At 39.5% G+C, this 15,566-nt stretch overlaps 1 protein-coding gene across 4 annotated transcripts in view; it reads right to left on the minus strand.

The window, feature by feature from the left end:
* Positions 1–15,566, minus strand: part of PDE3A (phosphodiesterase 3A) — a 247,992-nt gene that overhangs the window by 43,124 nt on the left and 189,302 nt on the right. For all 4 annotated transcript variants that reach the window (XM_071551345.1, XM_071551347.1, XM_071551346.1 and 1 more), the window contains one exon: positions 815–1,075. In XM_071551345.1, the coding sequence (XP_071407446.1) occupies positions 815–1,075 (261 nt within the window). The remainder of the gene's footprint in view (positions 1–814; positions 1,076–15,566) is intronic.

Raw genomic sequence — 15,566 nt, forward strand, 5'->3', positions numbered from 1 at the left:
GTGGGTAGTTAACACTGGTTGTTTCCTGTCAGATTCCTGAGCATTCATAAAGCCATCTGTCAAAGCAGTAAATAGATGGTTTTGGTTCAGTCTTTTCTTCTCAAGACTACTTCTCACGAGCTCACAGTATGTGTCATACTAATGATTGTGATAATATTTTTCTTTGTTTATTTGGTACACAACGTTTTAAACTTGATCCAAAGATCTGGAGGTCATCAACAGGGACTTTTTCATCGACCTCTATAGGTTTCACACTTCTGGCTAAGAGGAGGAAGAAGAGAGTGAAATTTATACAGAATTTCAAATTCCAATTCTTAAAATGGGCAAAACCATTCCTCATATTACTGCTTATTTCACCACCTCATTGCCTATGATAGTCACCCCACATGCAGTGGCTCCAAACTTTTGATAGGGAGGAGAGTTTCTGTGTAAGAAGTAATGGGGCAGACTTGTGAGTCTGGATAACAAAAGGCTTCTGCTTGCTCTGCTCTCTATCATTTCTTCTCTCAAGCTCCAACCAACAGCTGCAAGGCAATATGCACACCATCTGTGTGATATATTCTGTGTTGAGTACTATCTTCTAAACATGCCTGAACTAAAGTGAACCTGGATGCAAGTTGAAGGATACACAGGAATTGTATTATTGTGAAATCAACCATCAACTTATCTATCTTTTTATATTAGAGTGTGATTGGTGTACAGGATGTTAATCTGAAGCAAACAAGCAAAAAGTCCAGTGATGTCTCCCATTGGCTCAGTGATGTACCTTTAGGGAGAGCCAGGTTACAAGATGACAGACAGGCTCAGTACTCACCTTGGGAATGGCTAGTTTCTCTCCTTTCTCCGGACATTCCTCTGAGTCAGAGCAGGTGTAGTTCTCACTGAAGGACACCAAAGGATTCACCCTTGGCTTGTGGATGGCCTGGAAGGTTAGCTGTGTATTAAGCAGGTTGCTCACTGTTCTCAGTGATGTACACACGTTGGGGGGCAGTGAAGGATCAGCCAAAAGGTCTGTAATGAGCCCATGTGCTTCTCCCATAACAGCGATATCCACTGTGATACTGGTACCAGAAGACTAAAGAAAAGAAGAATAGCACATGTAAGATGACAGAAGTGAACAACCTGCTGAGCAGTATCTAAAGCTGTGGTGAACTTTCTTCATGGTTACCCACAGAGCAGAAAAATAATGCTATGAAATAATTCTTTAAAGGAGAATGATGCTGAATAGATTGATCATCACACTGATGTGCACAGTCTTCAAAGACTTTGGAATTCCATCATATCTGATTTCATGGCTTTCACCATCTGCAGCTGACTTAACCCATCTGAAGTTGTTCAGGCTCCCTACAGACACAGAGTCAATGGCCAGGGGCTATTTGCACAAATAGGGTGGAAGGAGTGTCTCTTGAGAGATGCTCGTCTACTAACTACAGAGGCGTCTAGCACAGCTAATGTTCAATGCTTATGCCTGGATAAATGAAATGAATCTCAGACATGCATTGAGATCTTCAAAATATCTCCATGCAACTAAAATATAGTATTCCGGTATGGTGGAAACAACATTTTCCAAGAAATTCCATGTTGGGCAACTACATGGAGTAAAAAGGGGATTTTTCAAACCTTATTTTATTCAGAAGAAAGTGATGAGAGTAGCTACTCTACAGCCTTGTGTGACTAATTCAGTTGGTCCTTATCTATATAGAGATTTACAAATATTATTTATGAAGAATTAGTAACTGATGTGTAAGCAGAAGTAATATCAAGGACCAGCTCCTGTCATTGGCAAATCTTATGCACCCTAATCATGGAACTAATTGATGTGCAAATGACACAAGTGGTTTCACTTGTGGCCCAGGCAAACTGTCTTCATATGTGTAGTCCATTCCTCACACACAGAGGTGTGTAATTTAGCACAGCTGTAGCATTGGGCTTCCAGGGCATGCACAAGAGGGTTGATCCATAAATACATCTTTGAGTTTCTCCAGAACTTCCCAATATTCAGCATTTTCAACTACCATCTGTCCCAAGAACCAGTAGGGCAATATACTGGCAATAAATGAAACAGTATATTGCCAAAAGCAGGAAAGTTGTCAAGTCTGTGAATTGACAGCTACATGATACAATTGCAAAAGACTGAGAACCGACTAAAAGAACAGTGAGACTGGATGCACACAGAAGAACAACTAGAAAGGCAGAAGGCATATGGAATTTCAATGCAGCAGTGACATTTCAGCTGGTATACTAAAACACACCTTAAATTCTGCATGGAACTGCTAATTCAAGGCACTCCAAGAGCGACCATTTTTCCTTTGTTGTGTTGCTGACAGATAAGCTCCAACCTGCTGCTACTGTTTGGGGCTTATCAGCAGGTGTACATGCAGTTTGGCAGAGAGATCATTCCAGGAGATTTGGTACTAATTTGCTTTCATGTATTTCTTAGAAAAAGCTAAAATATACAGTTCTATAAATGGGGAAGTTATGTATGTGAAAAGGGCATGTGAATTTCTTGGAGAGGCAAGCAAATAGCATGGAGAACTGGACAGACAGCAGGAGAGTGATCAGAGCTCCAGCCAGGAATGACTCACCAGTGATAGTGTTTATGGACCTCAAAATACAAAGAACAGTGTAACACAGCTTGACGCTGCTTTGTTCTCAAAAAAGGCTTTACAGGCAATAGAAAAGTATTTCTGAGAAAAGTGATATATTAGGTGAGTATAGCTAAGCCTCTCCCCAGCTGTGTAGTGTCGACATCAGGCCCTTGGCAAATGGATGTTCACTCCACTGATCCACTACTCATGTCCTACTTGCTATCACAGGATCCCCTCCTATTGCTAACACAGAAGCTGCAGCACCAGAAGACAGGCCTCCTCACTCATCATCCTCTCATGCAACCAGAAAAACAGCCTCTTGTTCTCATATTTCTTTGTCATGCTATGAAATAAGTTAAACCAGAAATCGCTTGATATACTGAAGTGCTATTTCATCCTACTGAAAAAAATTAATGTCTGAAGTTAATTTAATGGCTCTTTCATTGCTTAACCTCTCAGGAGTACATGCAGAAGATCCTGGCAGATACTAAAGTAAATTCTTAAATTAAAAGACAAGGCTTGGGATGAGAGGAATTAATTATCTATCTTAACCTCAACCCTGAAAAAAAGACCAAAGGGGAGTGAGGGGCAATATATCATTCAAAATGCGATAGAAGCCTTATATTTTCAGCAAGACTGCATAATCTACAGTTTGAAATTCCATTAAACCTGAAGCCTGGAGTTGTTGACTGCCAGAGACAGAGATTAATACTTTGATGTAGTAAACAAGTCTGACTCGGCAGGCTATAAGCAGAGGCCCAGACTTTGTACAGCAGTACCAATATTTTGCAAAGCAGCCAGCATTGTTCTCCATGATTAGCACCAAGCAGGGAGAGGGAGAGCTCTTCTCTCCTCAATGGTGAATTCCTGCCACATGGCCTCTAACATGTGTAGATGCCTTGTCATGTGTCTTGTGATCCCTACCTTGACCCTGAAACTCAGCAGGTTTGTCTCAATCAATCACCAGGCTGTGATGAGTTATGCATGGACCTGGTGCACGGTGAAAACCATGCAGCCATTCACCGAGTCACTTCAAAGTGAAAACATTCTACACAATTCAAAGACATCACTGTATTGTATTGAGCTGCTTCAAATTTCAGTACTTGACACTCACATTATTGTCTGAACTACTCATAATACTTGGAATCCTTAGAATGAGAATATATGTAAAAGAACAACAGAGCAAGCTTAAATTTCTCTCAAAGAAAGAAGCACAAGAGGGTAAACACTACTCTGATCCACTAATTTCAGTACATTTACACATATCCTAAATTGCAAAGGTTTGTAAGTTGTAATTTAATTGCACAGTCCTTGTATACAGGAAAGCAATTTCTTTTCCAAGCAATTTGAATATTTCATCTGTTTCAGGGTGAATTTATACTATTAGACTAGCCTAGCTAGACAAAATTATAGGTATTTAAAGTATCATTTTCTAAAAAAGTTACAAACTGAAAGCATGAAAACATTTTAAAGGATTTTATTTTTCATATTCTCTACTACAAAACTGAGTATGCTTTGGAATTATTCAAAAAGTAAATAAAAATGCATTTCCCTAAAGGGCAAGAAATCCTTGAATTTACTGTATAACACATATGATTATGTGAAAGCCAGACAGTAAATTGGTGAAAATTTTAGATTGATGTGTTGCATATATGCATATGCACACACTTGCACACATACATATGCATAGTGTCTTTTTTTTAGGGAAAAATTGCATATAAAATCCATTCTCAGACTTTCTAAGTAGTTTTCTACTATCATGCATAGCATCTGCATGAACTGATTTGGATTCTTTCCAAACCACTTTACTCATTGAAACTCAAAGGCCGGGTACTTGGGAATAGAGGCATGATTAACATGTTTCCAATCAACACTAACAACAACCAGTTTGATAAAACAACGCAGAGCTAAGCTAAGGTGAATTTAATTTCACATTGGTCAGTATTCATTTACTCATCTATGCCAATAATTGTGATTCCACTTTCCTCCCATGAATTTTGGAGAATACTGGCTTACTGCTCACTTTGTGACTTCATTCCAGCCTGGACTTAAGCAATGCCATGCAGTGACTAAAACTGCAATGCTCTAGGGTAGGACAAACCAAAAACGCTGGGGGTGGGAAGCAAAACCAGATTAATTAAGCATGTTCATTTTTAATTAAGATAAGAAGAAAAATTAATTCCTTACAATGCTGAAAACCAGTGGTTTAGGCTATGTACGACCTGGAATTCCTAACTAGGGCCAAATGCACTTGAAACATGATTTGGGAATTCTTTTTATGTACAGAAGTAAATAAAAAGGGTTTTCTCCTAAAAAACTACTATGAAAAGTAAGATGGCCATATCACAGTAAGATGGATCAGAGACTGGGGACAGATATGGATGGTTCACAGTGCCAATTTTGCATCAGTGGAGGATAACTGGGAATTTGCAAGAAAACTTTCCTGTGCCAAGAAGCGCACATACTGCTGCATCTGCAGGACCAAACTACAAGTAGCTTGGCCCACTATCACACAGACAATTTTTGTCAGGGCAGGAGACTTATCTGCAAGGCTTAAATGCCATATGAAAAGAGTATTTTAGCAAATTTTAATGAGCACTTAGAATTTTAAGGTTTGAGTAGTTTGTTTTGGATGCTGTAACATGACTAGAAAGTAAACTTTCAAAATGTGCATAACCTTCATTGGGCTTTTCTCTTACATTTCATAAAATCCCATTCATTTTCTTTTTTTAAACTATATTATGCATAAAACTCCATGAATAGTTATTTACTGGCTGGGGCGGGGTGGGGGGGGGGGGGGGTGAACGGCCCAGACAGAATTGCATAGGAATTCTTAATTTAGGAAAATAGGGATAATGAATTTCTTTACCCATTAGACCTGATAGGTAAATTTAGGTTAAGAATTGTTCATGTTGACTCATCTGTGAAGCAGATTTGACATACATACATGTAACCCACACCTTACCCCAAACAGAAGTCTTCTCTCTCCCCATTGATGTTTTGCATATGACTCTCCTAACACTGAACTCAGCCAGCTGAACTAAATAATACTGTTCTTTGCATCCTACAAAAAGGATGATTATCATGACAACACAAAACCAGTCAAAACTTAAGTAGGAAAAAAAAATAAAGCCCCTGTTTGGGGCTTTATCAAACACAAACCACAATTCATTTTGCACAGCCTCATGTTAGGGAAAAATAAAATCTTCATTTGCTGTGGCTTGTACAAGGGAAAGCACTGTAGGCAGAGATGCTGGCCCTTCACCACGTTACACTCCAGAACACTCTGTAAGCAAAAGAATGGGGGAGGCGGTGAGGAAAAAAAGAAAAAAAAGAAGCATCCACTGTATCTTCAATCTTCACACAATTATGAGCAACTATAAATCACATTTTGATACAGTTTCCAAGTCACATCATAAATGTTCAGGCCAAGATGTCTGGAAACAAAATTAAAAGCAAATATAATTCTCCATTATTTTAATGTCCACAGAGCAATTTGAAGGATAAACATGAATTGGCTTCTATGGAAATAATGAATCATTTTAAAGGCGCCACAGACTTAACTACTCCACCTTCCACTGAATGACTAAGGAGAAAAAGAAGTGTGCATACAACTCTTTGACATTTAACTTTTCTGTATTAAAAGCTGCAGAATGGGAGCCTTTTTATTTTTATTTCTCTCTTATTTTGTACTAACATAAGATTTCAGGTTTTCTCTTCTTTGGTTAGCAAACAAGATGTTTATGAGAATCTTTCCTCCAGCTTATTGAAGTACAGCCTTCCCACTGCTGTCTGGAGGTGAACCTACCACAGGCTCTGTCAGGCACTCTTTGGTAACACTGAAAATAGCATCCTCCTGTTGTCTCATCACATTGATCAAAGAAAACCTTTCCTAGGCATCAGAGCAATCACTGGCTTTTCTATTGAGTCTTTAAAGCACCCAGAGCCACAGAACTGCAAACCAGACACTGAAACACAGAAAATGAGCCCATAATGAAGGAAGACTTGATCTTGCATGAGCCATAATAATTCTGGTTTCAAGCCTGGTTATAAAATCTTTGGGATGGCACCACTGTAACAAAGCAGACCTTTCTGATGACAATTACACTGAACTCTGATCTGTAGAGCAGAAAATTTCCCTACTGCCACATTCAGTGTGTCTGTAGCCCAAGCACAAGATGCCAGAGTCCAAGGATCATGAGGCAGCCAGAGGAAATTTTTCAATGTAGTTCTGCAAACACAGGATCTAATGAAATGGGTCTCACTAAGGAGTTACACTTTTTGTCCCCTCAGCACTCACTGTATTGCAATGACCCCTTTCCTCAGCAAAAGCCCTGAGGCAACACAATCAGCAGGAGGCAGCCCCTGCCTTGAGCTGTATGTGCATGTTGTTGAGCAACCTTATACAGGGCTCTCTAACCTCACACTATGTTAAACTGTCCGTCAACTACTACCAAGCAAGGCCACTGATTTGGACCTTCCTCTGGTATCCCACCATAGGCTGACATAAAATTTCTAGGAAGATAAGAATCTCTGAAACTTCTTCCCCTCTGCCACATTTGCTTGAAACAATCAGAGAAGAGCATGATCATGTATGACTACTTTCTTTAGAAAACCAGGATGAAAACAACATCATTCTTTAAGAAAGAGACACTGGTTTCAGAACAAAATACTTTTTTTCCTTTCTTATAAAACCTGTGGAATGTATCACTGTCTATAGCACACTTTGTCTGGGGAGGCGCTTGCCATCCCCACATCCTGCATCTCTACCTTAGGTGACACCATTCACAATGCTCACAGTTACAGCTGACTAACTTTCTTCCATTACAGGACTTTTCAGTTCGTGACAGCTTTGTCAGCCAAAGAGCTCAGACTGAAACATATACTGCCAGGTATTTGTCTGGAGTGAATTATTTCAGCGCTTGAGAAAAATTGTTCAGACATTTACAAGAAGACTGTTGGAGTTTTTTATCCATGCTAAAAATTCTTAGTAAACTGATACCAGTTAATCTGCAGCAGGCACTGAAGGTACAGTAAGGCCTTTTGCTTTCCCTGCGTTGATATGTCCAGATTTGGTTATATAGTCCCTGGGAAAAACAAAACCAAAGCTAGCCTTGCATGACCTCTCTGGGTTGTCAGAAACTACCCACTAAACTACCTGAGGATGCTGCCTGCCCTAAGTGTGCACACCTCCACACACTGCACATGTGTCCTCATGCACTGTACTCAACATTCCAAGGGGCAAAGGATCACATTTATCCAAACTGCACAGTCAGTCTGCAACTCAGAGTTACACCATTATTCTTCTTTCTTGCTGAGTGATGATGTCATGGTAATTGCTAATACTGATATCACCATGATGACTGTTCCTCTCCTCAATGCCCAGGCTTGGGGGAACCACTCCCTGGATGGACCACAGCTGCTCAGAGAGAAGTCTGTCTCACAGCTTTAACAAAGACACCTATATTAAATTAAAAAAAAAAAGTAGGAGATTCCTTTGCACATCATATTCAACAGACAAACTGACCTGCCGAGAGAGAGAAACAGAGAACACATTTGAGTTCTATGCAGTTTTGGTGTTACCTGTAACTTCCAAGGGAGAAGATAAGTTCTTGCTTTCAGGTCATCTAGAAAGTTTTTCTTACATGCACCAAAAGAAAATGTCTTTGTTAATGCTGGCAGCCAAGCAACAATAAAAAGATAGATGCAGAAATAATATCAAGGAGTGAGAGGATTAGATTTGCTATGATTTAAGACTTACAGACTAGCAAAGTCTGCACCCATGTGGATGCAAATACTGGTCACAGCACCATAATTCCCTGTAAATTATATATGACAGAAAGGACCTCAAATGAACTAACTCCACTCCTACCAACATAAAGTAGTACTTAATTTTTCACATTTCCTCCTGCACAGTAGAGCACAGCTGGAAAAATCCAGGAAGTGTAGGGGAAAGGGGCAGAGGGTTGTCCCCATAGCATATGCCATTGGTAGCAAGGGGCAAGCTGTAACCAGCTTGCCTTGGGCTCCTGGGGAAATCCCAGTTCAAGTGAAGATGCTCAGAGATGACCTTCTGCATAAGGCATGCCACAAGGAGGATCCAGGGAAAGCAGCTCCTGGAAGGAGGCAAGAGCACAGGCTGAACTTCCTGGCTAAGAGCCGCTGGTCACAGTTTGCAAACCTTGTGGAAACTCTGACACTATGTTTGATGTTCTCAGCAGACCCTTGGGGACTCAGTCACCCAATTCCAAGGGACTTTCCGTGCTGTTTGACTGCCTAAAATCATTAAATTATCACGACTACCCCAGCCTCAAGAACTACTTGACAACACAGACCAGATCACAGTCAGTCACAAACAGTAAGGGTTTATTATTTAAAAAGTAGACACCACTTCAACTAAAGTAGGAATTTTAAAAATTATTGCTTTTCATTAAAACACAGCAGATGGGAAAAATTAAATTCTAAGTGGGGCTCAAATCTGCTTTCAATAACACAAACTGAGGAAAACAATTCTTTACTTCAGAGACTGTCCTCAATTGTCTTACATTATTGTTCTTCAATTTGTACATCAGATGGTCACAAATTGGTAGCTTGAAGCTGATAGTTTGTGTTCCTGTGAAGCAAACAGTGACAACTGTCTTCAGTCTCAGCTTGAGCTGCAGTAACCCCAGCTGGAACCCTGCAGGAGCAGGGCCCTGGAGGCACACACAGCAGAGGATATGCCAGCTATTAATACCTGGTGATCTTACCCATTTGAGTTTACAGCTCAAATATCCCTGCTTAGCTAGAGAAGCTGTTTTAATTCTACAGTGAACTAAAACAGAGCAGCCAAATACACAGCATGAGTTAAAAAAAGATCCATTGAAAGCAGTAATCACCGTTCTGCCTTCAGTGTACTAACTAATCCTCCCACATTTTCAACTTGACAGTCTCAGTTACACTAGAACAAAGCCAAAAGAGCCATATAATGCCAAATTTTCTCCCTTTCAAAGTATTTCAGACTCTTTTGGGAAGAAACTTGAGCAGAAATTCATGTGAAAATAACCCCAGCTAAAGATTCACATCCACCTCAGTCCATCACCAACAGTTTAATAGTATTAAGAACACCTTAATGATTTTACTAAATATTATTTAAAAAATAATACAAGTTAAATTCAGCCTCTGAATTAAGACAAAGGTAGCCAAAGGTAGACAGAGATATTCTGCACCTTCTGAAAAGGATAAATCCTATGCACATCAAAGTCAAGCGATAGACTCACTGCCACCAAACTGGTAAAAATTGAACAGTTTTTCCTTCTCCATCAGACCTTGCGGTTTGCATTAGTTTAGTTCTCCCAAGTTTAAGCACTCACACTAATAACAGTTAATAGCCATCTAGTGTTACAGATGCCTCCTCCTTTTACTCGTGACTTTATGTCACTAATGAACTCCTCTGTGAAAAGAATTAATCATTTTTTCCTTAACACTTGGCTTTGGCTTCTTCTATTATGACTCATTTAAGAAAAGCAAGTGTAGCCTTAGGGACTTGCAGCCCCCAAATCCTTCATCATAGCTGCTGCAGAGCTGTAATTTCTTCAAAGTAGAAGCTTCTTCATCTAAAGCCAGGATTTGCTAAAGATACATGCATGTACTAGATGTGAAAATCCCCCACTTCTACTAGATTATTTGTAGGCAGGCACTTCAGAGAAAATCAGAACAGAGAAAGAGTAAGACATACACAAGAAAAACAAAGAACTATCGTCTACATGTCTTCTATGATATTAAAATTATTTTTTTCATTTAGCACAGATATAAACTGACAGAGTGGCAAGCCCCGAGGACTGCTTTCAACCTACTTCATCCTTGACCTGCAAGGACCAACTTAAAGACATACTAGGTTAGTTTTTACCATGGGCTTATTTTGCCTTTGCTGTCACAAATGAAAAAAAAAATACTTGCCTGCTGAGATATAAGGTACACAGCTGATCACAACAGGTCAATGCCTGTATCAGATGGCCACTTTCAGCCACTACTGCTCTGGCCTAGAATCTACAAACTGGATGATAAAGGCTCTAGGATTTTCTAAGTCATCTCAGCCATTTCTGATTTCCTCCATGAAGCTGAAGAATGACTTGTTTTGTGCACAATTTTAATCTAAGAAAAGTCTTACTTTCAACTCTTGTCTTTTATGTTATGAGCTGTTCTTTACTTGCATTTTAGAAAAAACAAACAAACAAACAAATGCATATAATATTCTTAATTATGACATCCTGATTGCTTCTCAGTTCTAATTAGAGATTGATTCAATCTGTACTTCTGCATCATGAATAGCTCACCATACTGAACTTTGACTATCTGGCTCAGGGTCGGCACTTTATTATGAGGGCCAACCACTTCTGTGTTTTTGGAAATCTTGGATTCAAATTCACATCTAAATTTAACAGCGTCGGCTTCTCATTTACAAAGGCAACAGAACCATAGAGACCAACAAACAGACAGAGATCATGAGGCATTGGTGCTTATGCTGGCAACCCAACTAGACAATGATTTCTATCTCTACAGTGGCTTATGTTTTCTGCTTGGAAGTGGTAATAACAAAAAAATTAGCTGTGGGTTTTTTCTTTTTTTTTTTTTCCAAACCCCTTGTGAGGCTGAACTTTAGTGGTTCATCTGAATCTACTCCAGTAAGAAATTAGTGGTGATGCACCAGTAAGAGCAACAGAAGCATCTACTGCTACTGAGTGGAGGAGGTAGTCTGAATTTGAAGGGACAAGACGATCCACTGAAACTCTATTACTAGGACTGTTAGTGAACTGCCACAGGAGAAGCGTTGAAATTACATTAAAAAAAAGTAATAAATGCAGCCCATTTAAATTTGCAGTTCATTCTTAGGTCACAAACCTTCCGACACAACAACAGTGCTGATACTCCGATAACGAAAATGCCCAAAGTGTCCACACTTAAGAAACACATGGTGTGGCAGTGCTGCTGTTAAAATAACTCTGAAGTCCTTCATGACCATAGGATCAATGCAAAATAAGCAGCACTGTACGATGGGTAAGTCTCCTGCATCACAGACAGTGATTTCATTTGAGAAAGAAGTAATAAGCTATCTCTGCCTGGATCCATGCACATGCAGGCATATAAATAACTAAGCATTTCATTTCTTCAGCAACAGAATGATTGATTACAGACTGGGCAAGCTCTGCCAAGAGTGAAAAGAGTGCCCTACACTCTCCAGGCCAGCTGGCATGCCATATACAATGCTGGCACCAGCACCCAAAGGACGAAGCCCACCAGCATCAGAGAAGCAGTCCAGTGCACAGCCCAGTCACCAACCACCACCAGGTGTTATCAGTATCAGCTCAGGCTTTGAGCTGTGTTTGAAGGCAAGAAAAGCACAGAGAAGTATGCAGACACAGGGAAGCATGGAGTAGTATGGGAAAACATGGAGAATGAAGAAAGGCAGGACTAGAGTTTGGAGGACAAGATGATGGTGTATGGACATGTTGAAATCGAGGAGGAAGATGCTGTGAGGGCCAGTTTCAAAACAGCATTACAACCATACAGAAGTTCAGAGGTCCTGGTAGACAGGTTAAAAGTGTTCTCCGATTTTTTGAAGGTGATATAGAAAAGTAGAGAAAAGAAGTATAGACATATAGACCTGTCCTTTACCACTGAAAATCAATGACTTTGAAAGATACATCAGAACAAAGCCTTGATATTTTAGCTCATGAGTAACCCTATAATCCATGAACACAGTATTGAGCTATTTGCTCATGACACTTCAGTTCTAATCACATGATTCTGGCACAGAGATCTCTTATACAGAGAACAGTGGCATCCCCACAAACAAGAAACAGCAGTTCACACTAGGCAGCTCAAGAATTCTCACTATATTGACAGCTTTAGAGAAACACAAAAAAATATTTTGAACCCTGACAGAAATATTATTGGATTCGGAATTTCTGGCAAAGGAAAGGACTTGTTTTGGCTTTGCTCCAGCAATCTTAAAGCAGATTTATTAAAAGATAGGAACAAGAATTCATGTCAACTTCACAAAACTTTCATTTTTACTTTGAAAATGATGAAACAAAATGCCTCAGTCTTTTTCAAAAAGGTTATGTTTTCTTGTCCTGCTGAACAGGATGCCCACATTTGCATTTTTTTGCCACATTAGACTTTTGCAAAGGCTCAGTTTGTCTTTCATGGCTAGAGGCTCATTGTTGAATTAAATGGGATCCATAATGGATGAGACCCCGGAGACTTCTTCAATATTCAGGTTTGTTAACACTAGTTAACCTAATGCAGATTATTGAAGTGAAAGGTCTCCCCTCATAGTCAGTTTAACTTTGAGAGGTTAAACTCAGAACAAAGATAAAAGACCAGCTTCATCACAAGAAAACACTTAACTTCATACCACTGCCCTCAGTGAACAGTCATTAACATCTCTCATTATGATGCTTTGTGTAAACATATTTGTTAACAAGTTAAAACAGACCACAAGCAAAATTTTTTGCCATACGGTGCTCTGACAGATCAGCTGATGAAGCATATGGATTCAGTCTTTCTAAATCTGTATTATCTCTCTGACTGCTTCAATCTGAGTGTTACAAGGGGCCCTAGATATCCTATTTATCCTATTCAAGTAAAATAAATAAATACATAAATTGCTGCTTAATTCTTTCTATACACCCTTCTTCTGCTCCTAATGCATTTGGTGAGATTTTTGGCAATAAATTAGGAAACAACCTTCTCTAGAAAGAAGAATCACTTGACTTCAGTGATTTCTTCTTTTAATTACTGTTATTCCTAGCAATATGCTAACAGAGAGCAGAAAATGCATATCAGTAATGCTCATTTTGTGCAACATGTTGGCATTTTGCCAGGAATGTGAAGCCTCCCTTAATCTAAGTAAAAATTTATTTGTATCTATTTCCTCTTTTAATGCAAGCTACAGTTGCTGTGAAGAGGAAAGCTGAAGCAGTCTGTGTGATGTTACAGCAAAATGAAATACCCAACAAATCAAATATGCACAATACTTTTATCCACCTGCCCTTTTATTCTTCACTGACAGATCAAAGAAATGTGTTTGATTTCCTGTCAGTAATATCAAGGTGGCTCAAGATGGCAACATGATGAGGTCCTACTTTGTTCTGCTTTTTAGAAAGATGCCTTCAATTAGGACGGCGTTTTTCTGATGTGATACAAATATGCCTTTAAGCCATAACTAACAATATAATGATCCAATTCTATACAGAGTCATAGTAATAAACCTCACACACATGTTAATGGTTCAGTTTAAATGGAGGGAGGAGAAATAACTGGAAAGAAAGGAATTAACATTTAGTTGGCCTTTTTTTTCAAACCGAGAAGAAAATGCAAGTCAAAAGCTGCCACTAAAGACTAGTTTATCCTTTGTGTATAAAGACAACCATATGAGCCCGTGCCAACTAAAAACAAGCAGACAAGTTACAAACAGGATTTCATATTTAACTATGAAGCTTGATTTGTGTGGATTTGTGTGTACTTAGTAACTAGTCAAAAAAGAGAAAACCATGTTCTGACTCTACGTAAAACTTACGTGTTTCTACTCTACTTTAAGGGCTTGTTTATGTGATCAGCCTAAAAATGAACCAGTTAAAGGACATTTCCCTAAGTGCACAGAATAAATTATTATCAGACTTCTAACCACACACAGTAACTATTTTTGCTTGTAAAATGATGTTCATTTAGCTCTGTATAAACAATTTATGAATCCACCTTCAACATAACACAGCCATTTCTCCCTGCACCAAGATGACAGCCATGGAAAACCCCACACAGCTCCAGAGCAGCAGGCTGAACTCTGTTTCCCCTTGGGCAGCAGCGGCACTGGTGATGATCGGGATGCCAGCCCTTCATTACTGATGAGAACATAACAAGAAAGGAGATCAGAGAGCAGGTCTTCTGCTGGAACTGAGCCACAGCCTCGCTTATAAGCCAAGCAATGCAGACCAGGAGTTCCCAGGAGGATGGAGCAAGGAAGCCCAAAATGTCACTCATCTAAGGGTTACTGCCTCCTGGATAGTCCACCAGTGTCTCAAGGGGTCAACGGCACAGTAATAGGGGAGAGGGCAGGAGATGGGTTACACAGCACAGCCATGAGGACATCCAGCTGCAGAAGTGAAAACCTCCACGGGAAAAGGGGATGAGAGCTTTGTGGTGGGGATGACAGAGAGAAAATTACAGAAGACCTGATTCGAATACATATTCAAGCTAGAGCACAAATACTTCCCTAAATGAGCTCACTGCCTAGGATACCTAAGTCTGGACAACAGCTTAAAGTGAGTCAGTGCTTCAGGAAAGGGTATAATGTAACAGCCATGGTACAACTGGGCAGAACTTTTCATACAGGGCACATGATCCTGCAGCTTTAGGTGCAGAAAAGCCTTTCTCAGGAATCACCAGATGGCACTATTCTTCCTTCAAATTGAGACTGTAACTCTGCTCTGCACATTAAATGCTATCATCGATTTGGGAGGAACAAGATCTTAATCAGTGTATTTTACATATTAGGCCAGTAGTCTCTTGCTGTTCACATTCTTTCCAATGATCTTGAAAATCTTGTACAAACAACAAAGAAATTACTGTATCTGGGGGAGGTGGAGGGAATCTCATAACATTTTGAACTGACCTTACACTAAAATATTCCACAGTAGAAGGATTACAGACGTTACTCTAGGAACACAAAACTCCCCAGAAATACATGAAATGCTCAATGACTGTATTAAGAAAGCAGAACTACCCTCAGAGAAAGAAGTCAAACTTATAAGGATAACATACATAGGCTTATCTTCTCCACACACTCTGTTTCTGTCTGCTACCACAGCTGTTGAAGACACTAAACTCCACCTAATTGTCCAGTGTTTAGTATGAAATACTCCCTAAATTGGGTTTCCAAGAGTATCCACATGGAAATAACGAAAGAGAGAAAATGGAAGTATATTAAAAAATGTT

This window comes from Pithys albifrons, chromosome 3 (assembly GCF_047495875.1).
Source record: "Pithys albifrons albifrons isolate INPA30051 chromosome 3, PitAlb_v1, whole genome shotgun sequence".
Taxonomy (NCBI): Eukaryota; Metazoa; Chordata; class Aves; order Passeriformes; family Thamnophilidae; genus Pithys; species Pithys albifrons.